Genomic DNA, 27,810 nt, shown 5'->3' with positions numbered 1-27,810 from the left:
AGTTCGACTAAATAACCCCTTTGATAATGTAAGTAAATATGACTCTATATATAAATACAGAGCACGCAATCATCCATTATTTGGCTGCCATCGAGTCTGGGAGGAGCGATCTTGGTCGGCGGGTCGGCACTGACGTCGTTTTCGCGCACAACCCACTGCGTCCGCGCAGACCAGTACCACATTATCAGTAACGGTGTTACGACCGGCCTCGGGACTCGAGCGTCAGGTGAAAGTCTCCGAGTCTCAGACGCACAACTCACCTCGACTCAACAGCACGCGTTCAATTTCGAGTTTATCAAGCGCAAATTACCCGAAGTTAGATAAACGCGAGTAAATAAACAATAGGTCGTGCAGATCTGTCGGTTACAGCCGGTGCGCAAGCGTCGCGTCATATCACGCCTGACGAGTGCACGTTGAGCGGCTGATAGTGCCGCGAGCGCAGCTCAGTCTCGACCATGCTGACGACGGGTGTCGTCGCAGCGCTGGCGCTGCTGGCCGCCGCCCGCGCCGACGTCGGCGACAATAAGCTGGACCTGAACAGCACGCGGCAAGAGCCTCCCGCCGAGGTTGCCGAGAAATACTTCATAAACAAGATTTTCGACAAGTACGGAGACAAAGGTTTAATTACATTCGAGGTGAGTTTTTTTTGCAATTCCATAACATAGATATCGATTGAAAACAAGTACTTAAAGGCAGTTATTCAATTTATAATCATTGGAGAGTTATTATGCGTTCGATTATGAATGAGTGATGGAAAGTTAGTCAACTTTCTACATGATATTTATAAGCGCACGTAACTTTACGTAAACAAGTTCATAAATACGTATAACTAGTTGGATTGGAGTGACACTTCACGGTAAATAGTACACATTATAGTATTTCAACACCTTGTCATGCTTCAGTGAAAATTTTTTAATAGCCAATAAATAGGACGAAGTTTCCCTTAAGGTTATAAGTATCCAGTTAACGGAAGTTCATCAACCTCAGGTACAGTGCGATATTTTTATCGTAATCATTTGTCAATATTTATTTTTCGGTTGATCAGACTGTTAAATATTGATAGCTCGATACTCTATGGGAAACCAGAATCAAATAAACTATCCTGATAGTTATAAACCCGTAATACTTATCATTAAGTATGGAATATAATAAAATGTAACTATTTCATGATTCTCATTTACCTTTTTTGTGAGTTCCTAATCCTTTGTTAGATACTCATTAATAAGTACACAATGATTAACTACATATATCTGGCTAATGTAACAAGCTACATTTGCATCTTTATTAATTAGATGAACAAATATATTGACAAAATAATAAATATAAATATGTAAAACTCACATTATGAGTAAGTACTATAGGTAGATATTTTTTCGTACTATCTATAATTTATTAAAGTTGTTGTAACTTTAACTACAGTATAAAGTTTAATAAATTTCTCTCTCACAGTTAACAGGTTCGATTCTCGCGTCAGCACAAATATTTGCATTCAAAATGTTATTTACATGAGCACAAAAGCGTTACATTCGAGGCTAAATTATTTCATTAAAACAGATATTAATGACATCAGTAACAATATGCGACTAAACTAATTATTCATATACCAATTTAACCACATCCCTCCATAATTAATTATTTATTTATGAGTTTAAGGAACTATTAATTCAATCAAAATCTAAGTGTGCCTTAAACCTCTTGTTTTTAATTGAGTGTTAGTTAGTAGTACCTGGGCGACCGAGCTTTGCTCGGTTATAACTATTTATTGTAATATGGTGGTCTATAGGTGATAATCTTAACTACATTTTTTTACTAAATTAAACTTGTCTAAAACAATAAAAATTAAAAAATTATGTATAAACTTGAACATATAAAAAAAACAAAAGTTAGTCACCGGGCGAGATTCGAACCCGTAACACTCGTTTAGCAGTCCGCGTCTTATCTTAACCCGCTGGACCAGACGGACAGTGGCCGGAAACACGAAATTAGCGACCATATTCTGCGTCGAAAGAAAAACGCATGAAAACTCGAAAACACGTGTTTTCCCAAACATAAGACTAATCTAGATAGATTGTATACCCCCAAAAACCCCCATATACCAAATTTCAGCGAAATCGTTAGAGCCGTTTCCGAGATCACAGAAATATATATATATACAAGAATTGCTCATTTAAAGGTATAAGATAGTACCTACCCTAGATAAGTTTGTGTAGCCTTAATGTATAAGTAATATGTTCTAATTAAAATGAATATTTTTAGACAATCTTACTTATTAGATCAACCTAGACCCAAACTAAGCAAAGCTTGCACTAGGCCACGATATACATACTTATATAGATAAATACACACTGCGATACATAGATAACAAATATTTGTGATAAACATAAGGTAAGGTGGGGTAAGACTATCACCGGGGCTAGACTATCACTTGTATGGAATCCTTATACTGTTTGTCTTGTCCCGAGCAAAATAAACTATGTTCGTCTTATTACCCCACCTTAGATTAAAAATAATTGATTTTGACGACCGGTTTGGCCTAATGGGTAGTGACCCTGCCTACGAAGCTGATGGTCCCGGGTTCAAATCCTGGTAAGGGCATTTATTCGTGTGATGAGCATGGATATTTGTTCCTGAGTCATGGGTGTTTTCTATGTATTTAAGTATTTATAAATATTTATATATTATATATATCGTTGTCTAAGTACCCTCAACACAAGCCTTATTGAGCTTACTGTGGGACTTAGTCAATTTGTGTAATAATGTCCTATAATATTTATTTATTTATTTAAATAAAAGCCTTTATCGGAATTCGAACCCTTCGGTATTCTGCTTCGTAGGCAGAGCCACTACCGACTAGGCTAGGTTAGATACATAATTTATAAAAATCCCAATTTCTAAACTAATACTTTGTAAATAAAAAATGTAGGTATTCCAATCAAACAATATTCCGATCTAATTATATTATGAGAATCTCGATAATATTATTCTTCCGAAACAAAACAAAAAATTGTTTTTAAACGAATAATATCATCATTACTATTGTTCGCTATGTAGGCACGTGCCTCTAATTAGGCGCAAGCCCACAAATCTACACAATACGCATTTGCCATTCTTGCCAGAGCGCTCTTACCTAATCCTTACTGAACAATATGACACTCCTCTATTTCTAAGTTAGACGGCAGTTGATTAAGCGCCTAAAAATTACAGTCGGTATTGTTCTCTACAGAAAAGATAAACATGAAGCTCGTCGACGCAGATGCATCGGCCCGATTAATGAGCAATGACTGTGCACGGGTGGAAACAAAACATATTGCTCATTTCATAGTAAATTTTTAGTAAATAAATACTTGGAGTTAGACTAAGATAACTCTGCAACGATTTTGATGAGTTTTATTTTAAACATCAAATTCTATGAAATTATGACGTTAGAAGAGGGAAGAAAAGAGAAAATGTTTTTCCACTTCTCCATGATTTTTTAGTATGTTACTGATACATTGAAATAGGTAATGTTACAAAAAAACATTTCAAGAAAGCGAAACCTAGAATATATTATGCTGAAGCGATTGACATCAAAATCAAAGTATTTTTTTTTATAAAGATTTAGTTAGTGAAAACCGTTTTCTCCTGAAATGGAATTTCATAGAAAAAGTACCGTTATTTCGTTAAGATTGCATTACTACTCCCTCTTAATAACACTTTCACAGTCTGTGTTACGAAATCGCTGCAGGGTTATCTTGGTTAACTCTACCTCGGTCAAACATATTTTAGACAAAAGTCTCTTCTCTGGACAATACGATATAAGTTAACAACCCGTGTCCATATATCTCTTGTTTACTGAAAAAATGTATCTATAAGGGTGCTTAAAAATTAACTTTTGATTCTCTTAACGTTGCTATGTCTGAAAACGAGAACGAGTTAAGCTTCGTCGTACAATAAAATGTGAATGACTCACCTCCAAGTTATTAACTACCGCACTTTAGGCAGACAATTTTATACTTACGTTTAGTCTGAATGCCTCGTTAAAACAGTAGGGAACCTAAGTAGACCTGAGTTAGTCAGAATTAGGCACTCGATGACACCTACAGACTGCCTACGGATGATTACGAATCTGATTTTAAATTATTCAGTTAGAAACAGCCAAAAATGTAGGTTTTCGGAAAGAAACAGTACTTAACTATCCTATTTAATGATAAAAACGTATTTAATTTCAAACCATATTATAAATAGACATATCATGGCGCCTAACAAAAACCACAAAATATGTCTACTTACTACTACTAAAAACATGTATTAATTCAGAATATTAAAATTCAATAAAATATTGCTAGTGCCATGTCATTATCGCTACATGTTAGTAGGTACATAAAAGAATTAAATCATAACATTATATAAGTAAACAATATTTTTGACGATGAGATCAAGATTTATAATAAAATAAAAATAAAATAAAAGAATGAAAATAAATAAGTACAATTCAAAATAAAATAATATAAAATTATCTAGAATGTCACAAAATATGTCACAATTTACTGTTGTTATTCATATAAACAATGATTTCATTTCAAAAGTACAAATAAAATAAAAAAATGTCCAATACCAAGACCAACCTACAATTGGTAATTTTATGTTGTTCTCAATATTTTTTCTGTACCTAGCAATCTTTACTTATATATATATATATATATATATATATATATATATATATATATATATATATATGTATATACATATATACCTCTACAAAAACTTTCTATCTACGCCGAATGAACGTGTGACGTCAAGTTGTACTTATTCATAATTTACTAATTAAATTAAGTACTAATTAACAATGAAACCGACTTACTCAAGCGCCACGTTCGAGCATCTATTATAGATTTACGTGTTACAGCTGATTAAATAATATAAACAAACAAGATAGCTACCTAATTATCATTAATCGGCACTTTAGTTTTTAAGCAGCAATTTTTATTTTTCATTAACGGCTTTACATTACCTAATTACCTACGTCAAAAATAATGCTACGTTGTTTATGGCTTTCAAAATATGCCACACACCTACTTGCACACAAATACATTGGCGCACCTGGTTAATGGCTAATTTATGCCACCTTATAACACAATAGTTATACAAAATTAAAATATTTCGCGATATGGCAATTATATCATACTTATTTAATGCAGTTATTAATTCAAACAAAAAATTATTAAAACTTACAAATCTTGGGATTAGTTGTCAAGCGGACCCCAGGCTCCCATGAGCCGTAGCAAAATGCCGGGACAACGCGAAGAAGAAGGATTTATCGGATTCAAATATATTAAATAATTAAGTATATTTCCACTTTGAAATGTGTTAAAATTTTGGTAGGTGATTGATATATGGGTAGCAACAATATGATAAAACTATGAACCAAGATGCAAATTTTTCAATTTACGCTAGGCTTTCTAACCAACTTCAAGATTTCAAAAGGAGGAGGTTCTCAATTCGGTTGAATCTTATTGTTTGTTTGTTACTTCATAACCGCGTCATTTCTGAACTGATTTTGAAAATTATTTTTTGATTAAATTTATATATAGGTATACAGAGTGTCAAAACTCAGTTCTGATGATGGTATCCATGAGGAATTGAGGGAACTCTTCACATGTGAAAGGCATAAATAGTGATTTTTGTATTTTCATCAACAAATCAAGCATTTACATTTAAGAAAGTGACATATGATGAAGTGAAACTGCTAATGCTGATCAGAATGGAACTCTTCAACGACGCATAGTTCCCGCTTGGGGATTTGTCGTCTTCGTTATGTTTGTTAGGCGAATTAGGTTTTCAAGACACATTTTTGTCAAACTCGAGATCTGACGGTAAAATCTATGAGGAATCGAGAAAACTCCTCAAATGTTAAAGGCATACATAATTATAGCGGTTTTTGCATTTTCTTTAACAAATCAAGCATTGGAACTGCTGATGATCATCAGAATGGAACTCTTTAACGACGCATAGTTCACGTTTGGCGATTTGTCCTCTTCGCTGTGTTTGTTAAGCAAATTAGATTTTGAATCCAATTTTCATTGCATGAAATCCAAAATCAACAATATTTTTTCTTTCACCGGTCTCCTCATAGAAGTCGGTTCTTTTTTCTTAAAAATTATTTACATGCTTGTTGGTTATTGTAGAACTATAATCAAACGTTAATTACAGCTCTTGATTCATTAGTTAGTATTAACTGATATTATAACTAGGAATTAAGTAAGATATACTTTGGTAGAATAAGTTCGACTTGGGTATTTTAAAATGTAACTGACTTTGGTCATCACCACCAAGTGTTATACAGGTTGTAGGTACCTAACAAGATTTCTGAGCCAAATCCGGCTCTTTAATAAGTATAGTAGCATACAAAAGGATAGGTGTTATATGAAAAAAGATTGACTCTCCCATACAAAATCTTAACATCAGACCAGCCAAAATGTATGAGAAAGCCAATATTTTTTTTCGCGATTTCGGGATTGGTCCCATAGTAAAAGTTACTCAGTATAATCTATACACTCACCCCGTAAATTAAACGGATCCCCACCATTTTTGTTATCTGTATACAGGACGTTTTTTTAGTCGCCTCCTATAATTAATCGCGAAAAATAATTTGGCTGATTCATGCATTTTGGCTGGTCTGATGTTAAAATTTTGTATGGGAGAGTCAATCTTTCTTAAAAAAACATCCTGTATAGTAAATATCCAGTGTCCTAATTCTTTTCTATACTACTATACTTATTAAAAAGCCAGATCTGGCCCAGAAATCTGTTCAAAAATTTAAAGATTTTTGGTAAACTAGACCGTAGACGCTTTACGTTCAAGGATTCTCAAAAATAATTATTTGTTATATGTTCACAATCAGTGGCAAATTGGTCGCACGTCACGCCCAGCTACACAAGGAGCACTTGATTAACCGTATCGAACGCCTCGACGACATTCACGACACAATATCACCTAAATCTTTTCACAATCACTAGCCTGTGAAATATTTACTGAAACATAGTTTTAAAAATAATTTTTCACTATTTGTGTCTAAATATGTTTATGTAACACGAGTTCTACGTAAATCTATGAAGGCGTCCGCTAGCTGGCGCTCGTGCACGTACCGCGGGTGCCATTGTAGGTAAAATCCGTCGAATGGTATGGTAGGATCAGGGCTATAACCGCGTAAATCGAAGTTCGTCAATTGCGGGCATTTTTCTCTGTCACTCTAATTACGTCTTAGTAAGAGTTAAAGGGAAAGATCCCCGCAATTTGCGAATTTCGATTTTCGCGGTAGGCTCCCAGATATATGTGCTATACGCGTGTGCCCGTAAAAACACGTTTTAACATTCCTGACACCATACTAAAAACAACCTACGTAATTTGGTCGGGTTATTTGTTGCCCACCATAACCTATAGTAACATTTACTGTGACAAGGAGAAACAATAGCGTTGATCCCCTGAAGGATGGGCCGTGCGCTGGTGTGGGACGCTACTTGCGTCGATACGCTGGCAGAGTCCTACTTGCCAGCGACCAGCAGAAACGCCAGGGCGGCGGCTGACGCCCGAGAACGTTTTAAAACAAATAAATATAGCTGTCTCGGCACCATCTACGAAACGAATTCGTAGCTTTTGGTGTCGAGACACTTGATCCGTGGGGCAAAGGTGCGCGTGGGCTTCACAGGGAGCTTGGATTGAGGGAGGCAACGGGAGACCCTCGCGCAGGCAGCTTTCTCGCGCAAAGGCTTGCCGCCGCCTGCATGATGGGCACCCTGCCATGAGGCCAGGGTCTGTTTTAGGTATCTTTATTTTTCTAGGTAGGTTTAGTTTTAGTAGTTTTATTTTATAAGTAGTCATAATTTAATTTTATTCAAAATGTATCCTTTTTCATCATAAATAATTAAAACACGATATTACTGTAAAAAAAACCAATAGCGCTTTCTCTGCTACTCCTACTAAAAGTTCTGTAAGAGCATCTCGTTCGGTCATCTCCCGGCTCTACCATATCATCTCTAAACTTATTATTGTACCTCTATGGTCGCACGCGCCCGCGCCATTTAGCGTACTCATACTATTTTTCGTTTACCCGCTCACCCGCTCTGTGCACCCGCGCCAGCTAGCAGACGCCCTGAGGTATAACCGCGAAAACCGAACTTCGTAAATTGCAAGCATCTTAACTCTTTTACTTTTTAATAAAAACGTAAACCTAATTAAATGTTCGCGGTATCGGTAGGCCCTATGAATCGCTCTCAAATCATTTCGGAACAGGCACATTTAATGGATATAAATTATTAGTTAATTAATTAGGTTTAGTTCCCTACTATATATCTCATATAACAATAAGTATCGCGGCAACAGCAACAATAACAATAAGTAATAGCATTTTATTTTTATTTACTCATGTTTAAAACACAATAAATAAGTTTTGAGCTATATAAACAGCGTCTTAGATAGCGCTAGAGTTATCAATATAATGCCCCGTTCACATCTATTCCATCCAGTCCAGTGATCGAATCCAGCACTGCACTAGATCTGGATCGCAAGATCGCATCGTTTACATTAATTCCAGTCGTTTTCATCATGCAGCGAATTTATAGAAACTGTTACCAAAAACAATACGTTTTCTCTATTTAACGTTTAATCCAGCACTGGGTGGACGGTCTACATCATTACAGGATTGGGCGAGCTGTAATCAAAAGTAGACCATCATTCCAGTCACTGGACAGGAATGGTTACTGGAATGATTATATTCCACTGCCGTTTCACATTATTCCAGTAGCGTTCCAGCGCTGGATTCGATCTCTAGGAATGCCACGGGAATAGATGTGAACCGGATATAACAATTGACAACTGACGAGTGCCTTTTAGGTATATCAAATTTAAATTTCATCTGATTTATTAAGATTGGTTTACCAAAAATATGACTTGTTATTTAGAAAATTATTATAATAATAGTATCTTGATCTTATATGGGATATATAAATGCTAAGTTTGTAATTACAGAATGTTAAGGTTAAGGTTATTATTATATTAAGTAGGTATCTGCTTTGTATATATAATTGCAATTTAAATTTCGTCATGGCTGACGTACATAATACTGTATTAATTTACTGTCACCTAACTGTTACCTGTGATGACGAAATAAATAAAATTGAATTAAATTGAATTGAACTGAGCGTTATTCGCTTACATATACGTTAGATAGATCATCTACTCGTTTACTTTAATAAACGCTTCATAGATCTATCTACAATATAACAATGATTCACTAGACAACTATTATAATAATTATGAGACGATTAAGTGAACTGCAATATTCGGTATTAGAACAAGAGAGATCAACCTCTTTTAATAAATGTGGCTGCACTTCATTTTTGGTAGACTTCGAATTTTTATAACTAGGTAACGTTACGTTAATAGTTAGTGCAGTTTAATCCGGTTCGTTTGATACGTGGCAGCCGTCCGCCGCAGAAAGCACGCGGTCAAACAATCCAAAGGGCCTACCGTGAAGACAGAAGTTCGCATATTGTGAACATTTTTCTCTTTTACTCCAATCAAGGCGTGATTACAGTGACAGAGAAAGATGCCCGCAATTCGCGAAATTCGGTTTTCGCAGTTATAGCCCTGGCGCTTGTCGTGATGTCACACCACGCTGTCCATCGCGACTGGCGTTTTAAACTGAGTCGACCGTCCATTGGCACCCTCATTAGAGGAAATGTATTTTCTAATAAACAAATCGATTTCTGTATAATCCGGTATATTAATTTTGCAGGTCTTTGTCACACAGTTTTAATTTGCTTATAATTTGCTCAACTAAACGGCAAATGGTGGCCACACTTTTGGGGACCTAAAATTGGGGATTAAGTAGGACAACGACTCAACAAGCTTCATGCGTAATAAACCATTTTATACCTTGGTATACACACAGTCACACACACACTGGTACATATTTATAATGAATGACTATAGCGAATAAAACAAAACTCAGAATAAATTTAAAAGTGGAAATATCACTGCCTTGAGTGAGATTTGAACTCACGGCATCTGGATCAATACTCTAGCGCTCTGCCAACTGAGCCACCAAGACCTCATCCCAGCCAGCAAATTTTCCCACCATATGGGTCCCCCCTAACGAAATCTACCGTAAGAACGTTACACTTCTTAAAAGGCTAATACCGGAGTTCCAAGTCATATTGGAAATTCACCAGCAACGATGTGCTACCCATACTAAATTGATTTTTAACAAGCAGAAACGTCTTCGAACAATGCTGTCAAGTTTAGAATAAATTTAAAAGTGGAAATATTACTGCCTTGCAGTGGCGGATCGTTCAAAGAACTCGATTCCCACCGGCTTGTCTAATTTCAGCCTGTTGATGACTTTCACGATCGGTTCATGGAGAAAAGGAAAGCAAAATGAGCTCCGGGTTCCCTACGAACATTTGTGACGCGCCGCCACTGCTGCCTTGAGTGAGATTTGAACTCACGGCATCTGGATCGATACTCCAGCGCTCTGCCATATGGGTCTAGGGGACATCTATCGTATGAACGTTTCACTTCTTAAAATAATCTAATTCTAAGCTTAATAGCATCATTCGCAGACGTTTCTGCTTATTCAAAATCAATTTAAGCAAAACTTATTCAAGAGTCAATAGGAAGATAGGTAATTATCGTATGCAATACAGATCTTATGCTATTACAAATTTAAAGTTTACCTAATTGTAAATTAATAAAATTGTATGTTACATATCATACTATCTTCAATTATGCACTGTTACCGCTAGGTAACACATTTTTTATCTATTTAGAAAAGTGATGTTATACGATTATGAAACATTTATTTATTTTACCATTATCTCGCAATTGAAGTTGGGAAATTCGGTCAGTGGGTAAAATACGTTTCATACTTTGTATCCTAATGTTTACATAGTTAACGGGTTTTGCTTCTATATGGTATTAGGTTTTCCTGTCAAGATATTAGTTATCATCATTGACTATGATAACTGTTTACTGTTCACTTGTTATTCGTAAAATTATGTCTAATCCTGCCACACCTAATTGTTATCTAATCTTCTTATTTACCTTACCTACTACTGAATATTAAATAATCCTAAACCTCTTATACTAAGTATACATATTGGTGTTATACACAGAATAGTTTATACACGGTGTAACAGTAGTACGAGGAACCCAAAAGATTTCAACCACGCACTTCTGAGGCCAAAAGAAGGATTTTTTTACATGAGTTTCGTACTTAAACTCATTCGCCAAAAAAAAAAATTTTTTTTTTTTCAAAATTTGAATATATTTGTACATAAAAAGCTAATGTTATGGTAAAATTGGCACTGAAAATGAATTATAAAGATTTTTTGTGAAACCTACTTTTTAGGGTTCCGTAGCCAAATGGCAAAAAACGGAACCCTTATAGATTCGTCATGTCCGTCTGTCTGTCCGATTATGTCACCGCCACTTTTTTCCGAAACTATAAGAGCAAACTACTATACTGTTCAAACTTGGTACGTAGATGTATATTCTATGAACCGCATTAGGATTTTTACACAAAAATAGAAAAAAAACAATAAATTTTGGGGGTTCCCCATACTTAGAACTGAAACTCAAAAAAACTTTTTTCATCAAACCCATACGTGTGGGGTATCTATGGATAGGTCTTTAAAAATGATATTGAGGTTTCTAATATCATTTTTTTCTAAACTGAATAGTTTGCGCGAGAGACACTTCCAAAGTGGTAAAATGTGTCCCCCCCCCCGTAACTTTTAAAATAACAGAATGAAAAATCTAAAAAAAATATATGATATACATTACCATGCAAACTTCCACCGAAAATTGGTTTGAACGAGATCTAGTAAGTAGTTTTTTTAATACGTCATAAATGGTACGGAACCCTTCATGGGCGAGTCCGACTCGCACTTGGCCGCTTTTTCAAAGGTTACTTGTCACTTTTTGACATCTATCAATATTAGTACATTATGATACAAGTGTGCTAAGTTAGTCATTACACACGAGGCGATATTGTCACTTTGCCGTTTTCAAAGGTAGTTTTAAATACTTAGCAACAAAATGCTGGAATAACTTACCGCCACCTATCAAAAACTTAAATACAATTAGTACTTTTAAATTAAAACTCAAACAACAACTTCTAGAATTTCAAAGCATGCTACCTCCTGGTACTAGAGTAAAGCCGTCGTATCTGTAGTGGTCGAAATCGTTCTTATGCGCCGTTCAACTTTGTTAATCTCGGTACTTACTTATAGTAAAATTATTACATTCATGTTATTTATTTCCTCAATATATACTTTATTACCCAACGTATTTATTTAGCCTAAACATTAAACCTACTATCACATATGTCTTAGTATCATACAGTATAATCTTATAAATATATCCATAAACACAAACATATATTTGCATACCTATATTATTTTCTACACAAACTAAAACAGTCTTAGCCATACAGTTTCCGACAAGCAGCAAGTAAATTCGTATTGTACGAAGGGTCGGCCTGAAAACCAGCGTTGTAGTAGGTAAGCCTGCTCACTGCAACACATGCTGAGGTTCGCTCCTTTTTAGCATCATAATTTTAAAAGTTTTTTATATCTACATGTAAACATAAATTTGTGCCTAATTAAGTTTCATTGTAATGTTTTGTAGTATTGCCTGTAAACATGTTTCAATGTGGTGTTAAATAAATAAATTCTATGTCTTCTATGTCTATGTCTATGTCAATGCACACGCGTTTCATACGACGTTTTTCAACACACTTGCGAGGAAAAAACAAAACTTATAAATTCGTTTTTTTTTTGTCAAAACAGTAAAAGTACAATTTTCGAAATTGTGGCTTACAGTTTTAACATCAAATATTGTACCAAAGCGTGCTGGGCTTGTACTTGTAGGAACTTATTCGCCGTTCATTGAAGTAAGCTGCCAACACGTTTTCTAAGAAAGACTGGGCGTTTTTGCTGATTTTCCATTGAATAAAAGTTTCATATGCCGCCAATAATTTTTCACCCGATTTCGATGGTAAAAGGCTATCGTTTTCGGCTCTTTGCCTCTATTAGTATTACTGGCAGCGGCAATTTTATGTGTTCTTCATTTTGAATGCTTGAAAATGACATTTTCGTCACTATATACACTAAAAACATGCAAAACTATTCCAATTTTATGACAAATACGAAAAATGGCAGGCGCGAGATTGATCGCAACTAATAGTTGCATTAGACTCCCTAGGGAGTTATAGCTTTTTTTTATTATGTCACTTATTCATACAAACCAAGTAGCATAAATGAGTTTTACTTCTAAAATACTAACGTTTATAATTTAATAGTTTTGTTTATGTCATTTTCAATCGTGGCTAAATGCCGAATAGGTCTGTGCCTTCAATACCTCGCCTGCCAAGAAATTCCAAAATGGCGGACGAAAGTGAATATGTCACCGTATTTAAGAATTATTTCGCTTAAAATTTAGTTTTTTCTTCGCAAGAGTAATGAAAAACATTGTGTGTAACTCCAGGGGTAAGAATATTGCAAACTCGGGTCTTTAATTTCCTCCAGCCTGCGGCTGTCGGGTATTACCACCCTCGTATCCAAAATTTCACTTACCCCCGTCGTTGCACAATGCACAATGTACTATTTACGCACGATTCCAATGCGCGCGCAAGGCAAAGGCCCGCGCGAACGAAATCGGCAAACAGCCAATTTAAAAAATGTAAAAAGCTAATATTTTCGTTTTTCTATTCGACGGATGGAGATGAAATCGATAAAATGTTATGTTTAAACATTAATGTAATTTACGAGATAATTTAATCTATAAATTAGGTTTGGTGTGATAAAACCTCTTTGAACTAACATTTGAAACCTAATAGTTGGTTAAAATAATGTATTACTCGACCAAATTAAGAAAGCTCCGTTTTTACGCAGTTACCTTCTTACCTCAGTCGGATAATATAATGAAAAACCACGAGTGTTATAATATACTGAAAAAGTACATGTGTGGATTATGAGCCAAAATCGGTGGAATAAAAACGTCGTTTTGAGCAAGTGTGTTGAAATAGTACATTACGATACAAGTGCGAAAAATAGGAAATTCGAAACGAGTGGCGATAAATTAAAACACGACCGAAGGGTGTTTTAAATCGACACGAGTTGCGAATTACCTATTCGCACATGTATCGTACAACGTTTTACAGTACATATGGCCCTTTAAATGTTTGACATAGTTACGTAATATGCAAATTTTCGCACTCGTGCGGTAAAGTAGCACCATATGTACTGTAAAGGATATTTAGACTACGACCCATGATGGCGTCATTGCCATCAAAAACGTGTTTTGCACTGAGTTACAATAAGATGTTTTTTTTTATTGGTATTAACTCTGAAACTAGGGGAAATCCAGAAAAGTATTAATGCCATTTTAGTCTCTAAATGTGATCAGTAAGCATCGGAGTTTTTATCGCATGGTAGTCGACATTAGCAATAAAATTCAACTCATATTCATGCTCATACTCATTCATCTATTTCATTACTGATTTTAATTTTAAATCATGGACAAGAACGTTGACGAGTTTGTAAACGATCCTTTAATTTTATCTTTGAATATATAAATATGACAAATAATAATAATGATCATTTTTGTATTGATTATATTAAGAATTCTCATAAAAAAAAAACTAATTTGTATATTAAAAGAGGTAATAAAAAAAGACGTGTGGCACTCGGGGGACTGCCGCGGTAAAGCTATTGCATAGCATTTTGTATCAACTTATGCAATTATAATTATTTATTTATTTTATTTATGCAGTATTTCTTTTTCTTTGATATTAATACCACCATAACCAACCACCAGTAAACCAGTATAACGATATGATCTCAGTTGATAGGGATCTCGAGGTTTCACTTCTGATGGTTTTTCGGAAAAGACAAGTACGCTTGACAAGAGATAATGTAAACACTGGTAATTCGTAGTTACTCCTGGTATTTATATATTCCAATCGTTCACCGAGCGCACGACTCAAGATAACCAATATAAAAGTGTGAACCTTGTTTATTCATAGTTACGATACGTATACGGATTCACTTATATTGGACAAGTTGTAAGTCATGGGAATAAGCGCCTTCAACGGCGGTCTTTATTAGGTAGCGTCAGGAAACAAATATTTATAAAAAATATACGAAATTAAAATAAATAGGCACTTTATTTATTTTATGGAAAACAATTTTTTTTCGCTAACACATTAAATAAAATATGTAAAACTGTATGTATTTTATATGTAAAACCGATAGTTTATCTATACAATTAAAAAAAATATGCGGAGAGGGCGGTATAAAAAGGAAAATTATAATGTATGGAGAAAAAAAATTTTCATAAAAAACGAAACCGAGCATCATTTTTAATTTTCACAATTCAATCGCTAGGCATTTCCACAGCTGCAGCTCGTTTTAAAATAGAAATAAGTGAAAGTTTTTTCTCTAAACATTATAGTTTTCATTTTTTTAACGTTAATACTGATTTTGAAGTTATATTTTTTTAAATCATTCCCTATCGAAGGCGAAATTAGCAATGTCCCACTTTTCTCGATTTGAGACGGCAGCGTGCCCTTACATTAGAATGTTCAATTTAAAGTATTCGTTCTGATTTTCATCGTTTTCATTTTCATCACCTTAGTTGCTCTACAAAGAGGACAAATTAATACAAATACTCAAACGGTAAATACGTAGTTAGGGAGTTTCGTTCTGTTTATCATCAGCAGTTCCACTACACTAATTGCCAGTTTTTGGATGAAAATGCTTAATTTGTAGACAAACAATACAAAAATCACTATATGTGTACCTATAAGATTTTAAGTGTTCCCTCAATTCTTCATGGATTCCATCATTAGAACTTTGAACCCGGGACGGGACCATCGGCTTTATAGGCAGGGTCACTGCCCACTAGGCCAGACCAGTCATCATACATTTTACTTGACAAATAGAGATGATTATTATTTATTTCTTTTGTTTATGATAAAAGGTTAAATTTGATTGATCTAATATCTGTTCTAAATATTTTTTACACAGTTTTCAACATACATAAATACATCTTAAAACTACACTATAACTCGCATATTAAAATTGTAAATCCGAGCTCTCGTTAAAAATGTTGTCCATAGTTTTCCTATTGTTGTACAAGTACTATTTAGTAATTTTTGATGGACTATTCCCGATATTTGGGTTTCAAGTTAATGCAAGATATTGTTTTAACAATACTATCAGAAAAACTGGATTTTTGGTTAACAGCCGGTTATTCGTAAGTATATTAAAATAAAAACCGGTTACATTCTATAGTTTCAAGGAATAGGAGCACATGATTTAAAAAGTTGCATTATTTATAAAAAAAATTGCTGACTCTACAATGCATGAAGTGGGCACGCCTACTTGACACTCGGATAAACGTGTTACTCACATGGGTAATGCATTATTTAGCTGTCGCGCTCACTCAATAACAAGGAAATTTTTAATTTTATTTAGAAAAAATATGTTTTCAAATGTTATAATAGTACTTACGAATGAAAAGTGATACCGTGAGCTTTGTTTTTGTGCTTGGAGCTATTGAAGCACTGGAAAAAGGCGCAACACGGCATTCTTTGGCAATATTTTATCGAATTTGATGACAATGTTGACACTTCAGCGTCACCCATACGACTAATTCAATATAGGTCCCGGAACCTATATTTTGTGGCTCACGATCGACCGCCTGGTACCTCATCTACCCCTATTACGTACATCAATGATACATACAGATTACTATAAACAGCTGCTTATGTATTTGTCCGATTTCGGAGCAGCTCGTCTCGATTCGTGCGAGTTTCGTAGAGTAGTACCATAGAAATAGGATAGTATAGAACGACTGTCAAACTTCAAAAGTGTGACCAAAAATGAAATGCAAGTGTGTGCGTAAATTGTCTATGTGCGAACAAAAATAGTGATGTCATGTTACAACATATTAATAATCTATCGATGTTTAACTGCTTTATCGACTACTTTTTCAAATGTGTTTGTTTTTATAAAAAATGTAATAGGTATGAGTATTATTACTACTATTAGACCTTATTAGCGCCTTTAGTACCTTTAACTTTCTTTTACAGCGGACGCATAGTAAATAACAATACTGATAGTGATAACCGAGGCTACAGTTACAGTCGTTTCAGTCAGCATCAAAATGGTCAAATATATAGGTACACATGTGTCACAATGGTCAAATATATATTGTTACTTATTTTACAGTACATATGGAGCTACTTTACCGCACTAGTGCGATAATTAGCACATTACGTAACTATATCGAACATTTTAAGGGCCATATGTATTGTAATACATTTGCGAATAGTTAATTCGAAACTCGTGTCGACTTAAAATCGTATCGCCACTCATTGCGATTTTTTATTTTTCTCACCTGGTTTGGTGTTCTGGGACGTTTACTTACTTACTACTTACTCCGTTGGCTCAGCGACCCAAAATGAGACTTGGCCTCCGACACAAGACAGCGCCACTTTTCTCGGTCCTGTGCGACCTCTCGCCAATTGTCGACTCGAAGCTCGCGCAGATCCGCCTCCACCATGTCGCTCCAGCGATACCTAGGGCGTCCGATAGGACGTCCTGCTAGGCGACCCAGGTACGCTCTTTTTACGTTTTTTCGTTTTTACTTGACTAAATTACTAACGTAGTCCGATCAAGCATTATGGAACCCGGCGCTGTCGGTAAAGCAGGTGACTCGCGTTTATAAAGCAGGTTTCTGTCGTATGCGGGTGTGAGTGGTGTAACATGTGCAATGTCGTTAACACAAACACATGCTAAGTGTTAACAGTAGGCGCAAATAGTTGACTTACCAAAGAAAATTTGAAATTCGCGCCTTTTCCGCCTGACAAGTTGGGTTGGGTGTGTATACGCTGTCTTGTGTTTCCTTGTGTTAGCGGCAAAGCCGTGGAAAAGTGGTTAAAATGTAAGTAATGTGTTGGAAAGTGAAGTTTAAATTTATCGCTGAACATGTGCATCTTCAAAAAAGGTATTATAACAATCGTTATTATTTTACGTCGGTTATAAAGGTTAATATCTTAATGATGTCTTGTGAACAACTAATTCCATACCTACTAATATACCGACAAGTTATCGATACAGTCATATGAACATTTTGTCAAGCCCTAGCGTAAAGTAACAGTTTAGGTTTTTACACAAAATATTCTAAATTATTGACTAATATCATGAAATATTAACACACAATTGAAGAAAAACTTATAATGAACTGTATAAATTGGCTTTTTACACTTTTTATGCTGTTAATTTGATATAATATCGTTACGAAAATTTCGCTACGATTATCATAATTACCTGTGAAATGAGTATTTCCCTGGGTTTTTTGGCCCTGAAACACAACAATCCGGCACACAACATGACACCATCTTCACTAAATTACTTACTTAATATTTATTTTTGATTTTGATTCTCGTATATTTTTAACGTTAAAAAATACGGCAATATGATTTTGGCCGCCTCGGCCGCCTTCGAATTCAAAAAATGGTTACGTTTTCTCATATGTAGTCTGCCTCTTTCACACTCGTGGCTTGTTCATATACGTGATGGCTTCCCTTTCGCACACTTCATCTGTCTGTCAAGCGAAGCGTATGACAAGTCTCTGAGTAGTACAATACGTCTAATCGCACGCACACAACGCCGTGTCGAAGACTGCCGAACTGAAACGACGTTAGACGAAGTGGGGAGCGTGAGGTTTTTTCGTTACGGAATTTCTGGATTCGGTCCCCGCGCTCAAGGCCCGCGATAGAAGCTATGCAATAGCTTAATAAATTAGTTATTAATAATAAATAAATTAAATATAAATTAATCAATACAAAAAGTGTCATTATTCTTATTTGCTATATTTGTGTCATGAAAGAAAAAATTAAAGGATCGTTTACAAACTCGTTAACATTCTTGTCCTTGACTATAAAATTAAAATCAGTAATTAAATAGATGAATGAGTATGAGTATGAATATGAGTTGAATTTTATTGCTAATGTCGACTCCATAGCTCGCTATTAGTCTTACCATGCGATAAAAACTCCGATGCCTAGTTATCAGGAATACACATTTAAAATCTTACGGTTTCCTCATGTTACACCGTGTATAAATAGTATGTATTTTAATTTATTCTCTGTCCCTGCCAGAAAAGGATACCTATTGAGTATAATTAATTTGAATACCGTCAGCTGCTTCAACATTGTGTATCCATGCCAAACATTGCCTGAGTTGAAAAGCAGTGGTACTCTACCAAATCCATAAATTTAATTCTTAATAATAGGAAGAGGGTGACCATAGGACTACGATATACACAGCTAGGTATTTGATAGAGAAAACTGTTTTGTCACGGTTACGTAGCACGTTAGGTAGTGACATATATATCTAAGGACGGGCCTTACGGGCACTAAGAATGGTGCTAGTTCAGTGGTGTCACTCACGAATTCGAGCCAATCGTGCAGTCTAATGCAACTATTAGTTGCGATCAATCTCGCGCGTGATGCACACTCATCAACCAATCGCGTTGTGGCGTTAGACTGCACGATTGGCTCGAATTCGTGTGCGTGACACCGATGTACTGGCCTCATTCTTATTGCCCCTAAGGTCCGTCCTAAGGGCCCACTGTCAGTTCGTCAGTTTCGGCCTGTCAGTTATTCGCTATTGTCAGCGTTTGCGAATAACTGAGAGGCCGATATCGTCCGGTGAACTGGTAATTAGTTGGCCCCTTTAGATATATGTCAATGACGGTGGGGCATTAAGTCCACCATTTGTACAATTTTATATCGTGCAATAAAGTTTAAATAAATAAATAAGTCAAATATGCAAAAAAAGCAAAAACATCGAAATCTTTCATGGATACGTTGACTGACATGACAGAACGGCATTTATGCTGGATAAGTTGCCATTCATTTTGTTCTTGTAAATCATCAACATACTTACCTATTTTACAACAATTCGTGAATGATTAGGTAGGTGTAATCCGATGCTTACTTATCGCTTATCAAAAATCGGCAACCACAATTCATTGCGCTTTGACCTTCAACTTGACTTCCTAGTTTCCGTTTGAAACCTTGTAAATATTTTTGCACGCTTTTTATTGGGTCCTTGATATGATAAAATATTGTGGCTATGTTCACAATATGTTATCATTTCTCATCAGGTATCCTATGATACCTACCTGTTTCCGACTAGGTTACGCTATCATTTTTAAGAGGGTTGATTTGATAAATAATACCTATTTAACAAAAACTGAACGATGTCGACGATAAAAACTATAAAATTATATACCCACTGTTTGTGTTTTGTTTTATAATTTTAATAAAATCTTGCTAGAGGCAAGTAAGATTTCAATACTTCCCTCGATTTTTCTGAGATCTCATCATCAGATCCTGAATTGATGATATTGAGCATAACTACGACGACCTTATACCAATTTAATAAAAAAAAACAAATCGGTCTAGCCGTCTCACGTCTTCGAGAAACCAGGGCACGTAAAGAAAACTCTACCAACTGAGGACCTCTTCTTTTTAAAAGTTAGTTGTAAATAACCGTCGTAACGATTCGTAACCGGTTCTTTCAACTTAGCGAAAGTTGCGAATTTGGATAACATTATTTTTATTACATTGTTTACGAAACTCAATCGTGTACTTTTTAATTCTCTCAGGGTTTCGAGCACCTGCTGGACAGCTTAGGGCTGGGCGGGCGCGTGTTCTCCTCGCCGCACGCGCTGGCTGACCACCGCGTCAACGGCACCTTCACGCTAATGCACGACACGCAGCATCGCCACCGGCGCTCCCCCTCCAGTGAGTACTGACTTACAGCCGGATAGCTGGGCGGTACTTGAAGCTAGGGCTGGGCGAGCTAATCCCTGCGATGGCCGTCCACCGCATCAACGGCACCTTGACGCTAATGCACGACATGCAGCACAGCAACCGGCACTTCCCCTCCAGTGAGAACTGACTTGCAGCTGAGGCTGGGCGGGCTAATCCTTGCGCTGACTGTCCACCTGTCCACCACGTCAACAGCACCTTCACGCTGCAGCACGAAATGTGTCACCGCCATCGACGCTCCCCCTCCTCTAACTAACTTGCAGCCGGGCGGCTAGGGCTAGTCGGGCTGTTGTGACTCAACTGCAATTTAACGCTGCTGGTTAGCCACCGACTCTCCTCTTCTACAATGTATCACGTCATGATAGGCTACACAGGCTCATGACGGAGGACGTAGATAACATCACGCAAGACATATCACTTAATCTATACTATGTATAATATACTATCTATAATATATTATTAAGAAAAGGTAAGACTTATCTACATTTAGTATTAATGTTGGATAGGTTTCCAGAGGTAGATTATCAAAGTTCATTGCATAGCTTCTAAGTTCATTAATAGTAGTAGATCGTAATCGGAAGTGGACTTCTATTACTGTAATTGTCTGTTGTCGGTAATTAGGTACAGCAACTTCAGTCAACCATCGTTTGTAATATTATGTAACCAAACATCATAATGTCTTGTGTTACCTAGAGTCCGTCTACGTTTCGATAAATTTGCACTGAGTTGGAACCACGGAACGCTTGGTAGTGACAATGTAGGTATGGCCGCATCATATTTGACTTAGAAGTCTTAAAACTTGGCTGGCGTCTTAGCGTAGAGTAGATAAGTACTCTGAATGATTAATGGGAAGGGTCTGTAAATGTTGCACTGATTTATTTATTAATTCAGTAAATGTTTATACTTTGGCTGGTCAAATATTTTATGCGAAACTGTCAAGCCGTTCATTTTTACTCAAGAGTTCATAGGGATAAATTCAAACATATAGGTTACATTACAAATTAAAGAAAGTCAATTTTAGAATTAACAATCATATTTTTTACTATATTGAGGTACTAACGGTTTATACAGTCCCATTTTGCCCATAATAGTCTACATAGATGTTTGATAGGTTTTTATCATTCACCCTCCAGAATAAAGATCGAAGATTTTATGGTGAGAAAAAGAAAAAAGCTAATAAGTAGACTAAGACTCTAGGTCAAGTTCGGTAAATGACTTTTGGCCTTGACTTTAGAACTGTCGCTAAAATCGTTTACTTACATTTGTAAATAGTCGCTACCGTGTTTATAAGATGCCCGACCTTCGCGCTGCCACTTTTCAAGCCATAGGTATGACTAAGACTTTTAGCGCTAAACACATATGATTTGATCTCACGGTGTAGGTATTTACATTCAGAATACGGTGTACATAGAGGTACATACACATATGTATCATTGATGATAAAGCCCTTTGAAACCTTCATAAACCGCTGCGATAGCGGAAGAACTATAATTTAACCTTAGACTCGTAGACTCAGACAATATATAGATTATATAAAGGTAGGTATGTAAATAATTTATCACGGAAAACGAGACACATGCCAAATCTTGATACCGGTATATTCTTAGAATACCTAACCATTATTCCTTTCGCAAACATAATCAAGTTCGCGATTAAGTTCCTTATTTTGCTCGGCCGCACTTGAATGAACTCACGTTGTCTCATACCCACAAAAAACCCAATTGCAGACACCGTTTCGTATCAACTACGCGCCAAACACGCTATGACTATGACCAAATGACAATAATGGGCACCAATCCGTTTTTCGACGGCCTTTTTCAAAGCTGTGACCAATCCGGCTAGATTGGCGTTTGTCAATGAATTTTACAGGCTACCGTGAGGAAACTACATTAGTGGAAGCATTTCTTCCTAATCATTATTGTTATATGAAAAACCTAACCTTGTCTTGCTCTTGTCATTCGACCTTCTGAATGCCTTTCGAAGTACATAAACTAAAAAAGAATACTTGTTGGGTATACTTACTGCAATACAGGAATTTACATGCTTTCCAAAGCTTACTTAAGGCCAAAGCAACTTAGGTAGGCATATCCAAGAGCCTAATAGGTAAAAATACAATAATATAATAGGTGACTCCATTTTTCATCACAACCACAGGCGTTGTCGATGTAGTTGTTAGAAATTAGCATAGTTAGGTCCGGTGTAACATGTCCCGCGTTGATTTCAATAGAAAGCGATACAGACTATTCGCACAGCTTTCGTCTGGGGATTCCCTTCAGCCCAATACGACTTTTTGCAATGAAAACGTTGAAACTGTTTTTTTTTTTAATTTAGGTCTTCTAGATCATGGAAGCATGTGTACTATATTCAACTCTACGTCATTTCTAAGTCCTCGATATTGATGTATTGAGCCCTAGAATGATTCTTAATTCAAATAGCCATCACTGAATAGAACTGTCGGGAACTCTCAATTACGTGCTTACGTCTTAGTATTACTCAACAGCCTTGTTCGCCAAGTTAGGCCGTTATAATGATAAGATGAAAAATAGCTAGTCCCGGTCACTCCTGTCTCACTGCCCGTTTGCGTGAATGGTACGTCAGTGAGCTAAACAACATAGATCCGGACCTTTCGTCTCAACGAACCAGCTTAATTGTGACCTCTAGAGACATCACAACGTGCGCAATTGAAGATCACATATGTGGTGGTTTGCCTGAGAGAGATGCTCGGTGCGATGTGATAATAACAGCCCTGTGTATGTATATGTACTCATGCGAACGGATAGTGTCATTGTCATTTTATAGCCCGCGATTATCCTATTAGGGATCTCGCTCTTGCCCGCTCGCGTAAATACTAAATTCGATCAAGTATGCTCCTCAATAGCGTCATAGCCGTCTTCCCAACTAGCAAAATAACCTTATAACCAAAGGCTTATATGGCGAAAACTCTTATAAACGTCATTTAAAGGCATCGTTTATGTCAACATACCGTATAAAAGCTTTTTACAAGAGGATTAAGCTAATACGGCTACAGACTTTATAATAAGGTCAGGTAAACGTTTACAAACCTAAATTATATGACTACAATAAAACCTTTACTTATAAGGTTACAACCTTTATAATTGGGTTCGGTAATCGTCAATAACACCAAATTATATGGCCACTATAAGACTAAAAATATTAATTACCTTATAATGGCTAATTATACGGGCTTTTAGCCAAATACTATTAAAAGACACATAAAGGCTATCACGGAGGCTTTTTATCTTATAAAAGAAATACACAGGATCGTTATAAAGCATTCTATCTTATAGAGGTCAGAAAGTAAACGTCTTTACAGCAATGGAATACATGTCATTTATATGACTTTCAAAAGAGTTCAAGTCTTGGTTAGTCAGGTATATAGTAATTATAAGCGTGTAGTCCTTATTATTGTCATAAAACTTTTGTTTATATGACAAAGACAGCCATTACACGAATTAAGTTTGCTTACATAAAATTATAAAAGATGAATTTGGAAGAATGGAAAAAGTTCAAAAAAAGTGGTAGTTACAAGAGGAAAGTGAAAAGGATGTACGACCAAATGAATAATGATATTAGTAAAACTACGACTTCTACTTATGTCAACAACACTTCTTTTGTCAAGGACAATACATCCGAAAGTGCAATTGGTTCCGTACAAAATATTAACTTAGAGAGTTCGGTTGACGGCTTTCAAAGTTCGGAACATTTTAGTGAAAATTCGGAATATGACAGCCAATTTGCAGTATGAACGAAAAATAAATCTTCTCTTCTTAGAAATCGGTCCAGATCAATGAAAATAACCATAGTAGTTCGTTCGGCAGATCTAGGATAAAAGAGTTTTATTTAGTCATTACTGAACCCTAATATGTATCAAGATGGAGAACGCTTAGCTCGCAACATAACCACTTTAAACGTTTTTCCCTTGTAAACACCTTATAGAGGTTTTGTTAATTTCTTGAAGACTTATTGAGGCAATAACAAAGGAATGAAAAATGATTCAAACTTTTTTTCACCACAAAACATTGTCAATTAATGGGGGCGTTGAAAATGAATTGAAAACCATACCCCATTTCCTCACTAAAACGAGGTGCCACTTAGTTTCAAATATTAAAGAGACAGAATCAAAGTTAGAATTATAGAAATAGACTTACCCTTTTCAAAATGGTTGATGAATCAAAAAATATGTCATTTATTAGAAACACTTGCGCAATTATTCTTGTTGTAGGATTGCTGCGACGTTTTTAAGTTTTAAGTCATTTAAAGCGATTCTTTCATAGCGGTTATAAAAACATGCTTCTTACGAATGGAGTTCATATAACAATTATAAGTTAATTCTACTTAAGCAAGGTTTATAAAATTCAACTATAAGGACTTTGAACATATAAAGGAGTTAAAATTGGCAGTTATATGGGAAACATACTTATTGCTAGCCTTTATATGTCTAGTATAAGAAAAAATAGCAAATAATAAAGCTACAATATGGTAATCATAAGGTTTACTTACTTATAAAATGGGCCCAATTCCACTCTTATAAACGTTTATGTGACTTGTATTAGGATAACTTTTTTTTCCTTATAAACCTTTATATGACATATTTTTGCTAGTTGGGTTTGTTCTGCGCTGCGCCTTCATTATGCAACAATTATCACTTTTTGAGCCATTATCATAAAAAGTTATATTATAACCAAGAATTGTTTTGTTGATATATTATCTTATAATATTTTTTATGCTTTTCAGCGGAACCAATACTGAAAAAGTCATGCCTGTCGCCGAAGGATATATTAGAAGTTTATGGCATAGAGAACGAGCCCGGCGTGATCACCATCAGTCCTCAGACGTTCCTGGATATGTGCCCAGCGCTGGTGTACCAGCTGGACCAGCGCTCTTGTTACAAGACAGAGGTGCCGCCCACCAAATTGGATAAACAATGGAGTAAGTATAGTAGAAACTTGTAATAAATGTCATCAGATGCGAATATACTTCGTGTATTGATAAGAAATTTGTCGCTAATCTTATCTGTGGCTGCTAGATAGTTCTTATGATGCTACCAATTTCTCACGATTACTTTTCTATCTTCTAATTATAGCTTGGATATACGCATCACTGAGCATACTCGTGATCAGCGCTACCGGATTACTTGGAGTAGCGGTGGTACCACTGCTAAAGTCAGCTATCTTCAGCCAAGTTCTGCACTTCCTCGTGGCCGTAGCAGTAGGAACGCTCTGTGGAGATGCTCTACTACATTTACTGCCACATGCCCTTAAATCACATGGCCCTTCATCTGAACCGCAGGAAGAAACTGAAGTTATTCTCAAATGCAGTGTCACCTTCCTCACTATTTTACTTTTCTACGCCGTCGAAGCGATTATGCAGACATTACATGGAGGACACGCTCATTCCCATGAAGTTGCTCATGCACCAACTATTGAAGAAATTAAAACAGAGAGTGCTAAACAAATAGAGCCTGTACCTATAGAATTAGGTGCCATGATGCCAGGATCACCGACGCCGCCCGCCGAGCGCCCGATGACGTCGACGGCGCTGATGGTGATCGTGGGCGACGGCCTGCACAACCTGACCGACGGGCTGGCCATAGGCGCGGCCTTCGCGGGAGACCCGGTCACCGGCTTCGCCACTGCCCTCGCGGTATTCTGCCACGAGCTGCCGCATGAGCTAGGCGACTTCGCTGTGCTGCTGCGTTCTGGTATGAGCATCAGGCGTGCGCTGTACTACAATCTGCTTTCGTCTGTGCTCAGTTTTATGGGCATGGCAGGCGGAATTTGGCTGGCAGAAGACCACGAATCTGCATCTCAGTGGATCTACGCCGCGACAGCGGGGACTTTCTTTTACATAGCGTTGGCGGATTTAGTACCCGAGATTAACGAGAACAATCACGGAAAAAGTATGAATTTATTGTTAGCTGTGCTAGGAATTCTCACGGGAGGAATAATTATGTTGCTCATTGCTCTTCACGAAGACTCGATACAATATTTGTTTAGAAATTCGGAACAGTGAGAATCCTAAGTACTACTTAGGATTATGTAAATATAATGTGATAATTGTAGGTACTCACGGTTGTTCAAACGAGTAATGTCATTAGCTAAATAGGAGTGTTAATGAAGGCCCTGAATCCGTCTTGTATTAGTAAAAAATAGATCGTTATATATATATAGGTTTTTTAAATATATATATTGAGTATTATACGTAAAAACCGTTTGCAAGGATAAGTAGCTCGTAAGCGTAAAATAAGCGATGTAAATTAAGTATTTAATAAAATGAAGGCTTTTATATTTAAGTAAGTAAGTAAGTAAATATTCTTTATTGCACCAACAATTATACATTTTACATACATGTAAAACTACAAATGAATTTTAAAGGAAAATAGAACCAGGTAACAACAGGCGGTCTTATCGCTAAAAAGCGATCTCTTCCAGACAACCTATTACTACCTTATTATATTTAAATACGTATTCGGATGGTCTAATGTACATAAATAGGAATAAGTATATTATAAAGTAATGTAGTTAATATTATACTAACTAACTACATAAAATGAGTATTCATCCATCCTTAAGTAATATTGTTCATAATCATATTTTTGTGCATATGGGTGAGTAAGATACGTTGATTGATTGCTCTAAATATGTATATGCTCGTAATTTAAAAAAAGTAAATGTAAAAACACCAAACATTACGTATTTGCATGATTGAGTATGATGAACATGAATGTAGGTAAGTAGTTAAGTACCTAGTACCTACCTAAGTATTAGCTGCCGATTAGATAAAGCTGGCCTTTACCATTGATTAAGTATTTTTCCTTAACTTCTATGTTAAGTTTGACAACAATACTCTCCCGTGACGGTTCCTCATGTAGCTTTTGGTGGGTTAATTGATAAAATATGTTT

General features: G+C 36.1%; 2 protein-coding genes and 1 non-coding gene across 3 annotated transcripts in view; 1 reads left to right on the top strand and 2 right to left on the bottom strand.

The window, feature by feature from the left end:
* LOC133517899 (large ribosomal subunit protein uL10m) overlaps positions 1–27,810 on the bottom strand; it is a 147,984-nt gene that overhangs the window by 48,125 nt on the left and 72,049 nt on the right. The gene's annotated exons all lie outside the window — the stretch shown is intronic.
* Positions 75–27,201, top strand: LOC133517890 (zinc transporter ZIP10). The gene is made up of 4 exons (XM_061851361.1): positions 75–635; positions 20,722–20,860; positions 25,643–25,837; positions 25,992–27,201. The coding sequence occupies exons 1-4, from the start codon at positions 456–458 to the stop codon at positions 26,918–26,920; spliced, it is 1,443 nt and encodes a 480-aa protein (XP_061707345.1). The 5' UTR covers positions 75–455; the 3' UTR covers positions 26,921–27,201.
* Trnan-auu (transfer RNA asparagine (anticodon AUU)) lies at positions 10,015–10,087 on the bottom strand. The gene has a single exon. It is a non-coding gene; the product is annotated as a tRNA-Asn (tRNA).

The sequence above is a fragment of the Cydia pomonella genome, chromosome 5 (assembly GCF_033807575.1).
Source record: "Cydia pomonella isolate Wapato2018A chromosome 5, ilCydPomo1, whole genome shotgun sequence".
NCBI classification, from domain to species: domain Eukaryota; kingdom Metazoa; phylum Arthropoda; class Insecta; order Lepidoptera; family Tortricidae; genus Cydia; species Cydia pomonella.
This window is presented reverse-complemented; position numbering and strand designations above follow the sequence as displayed.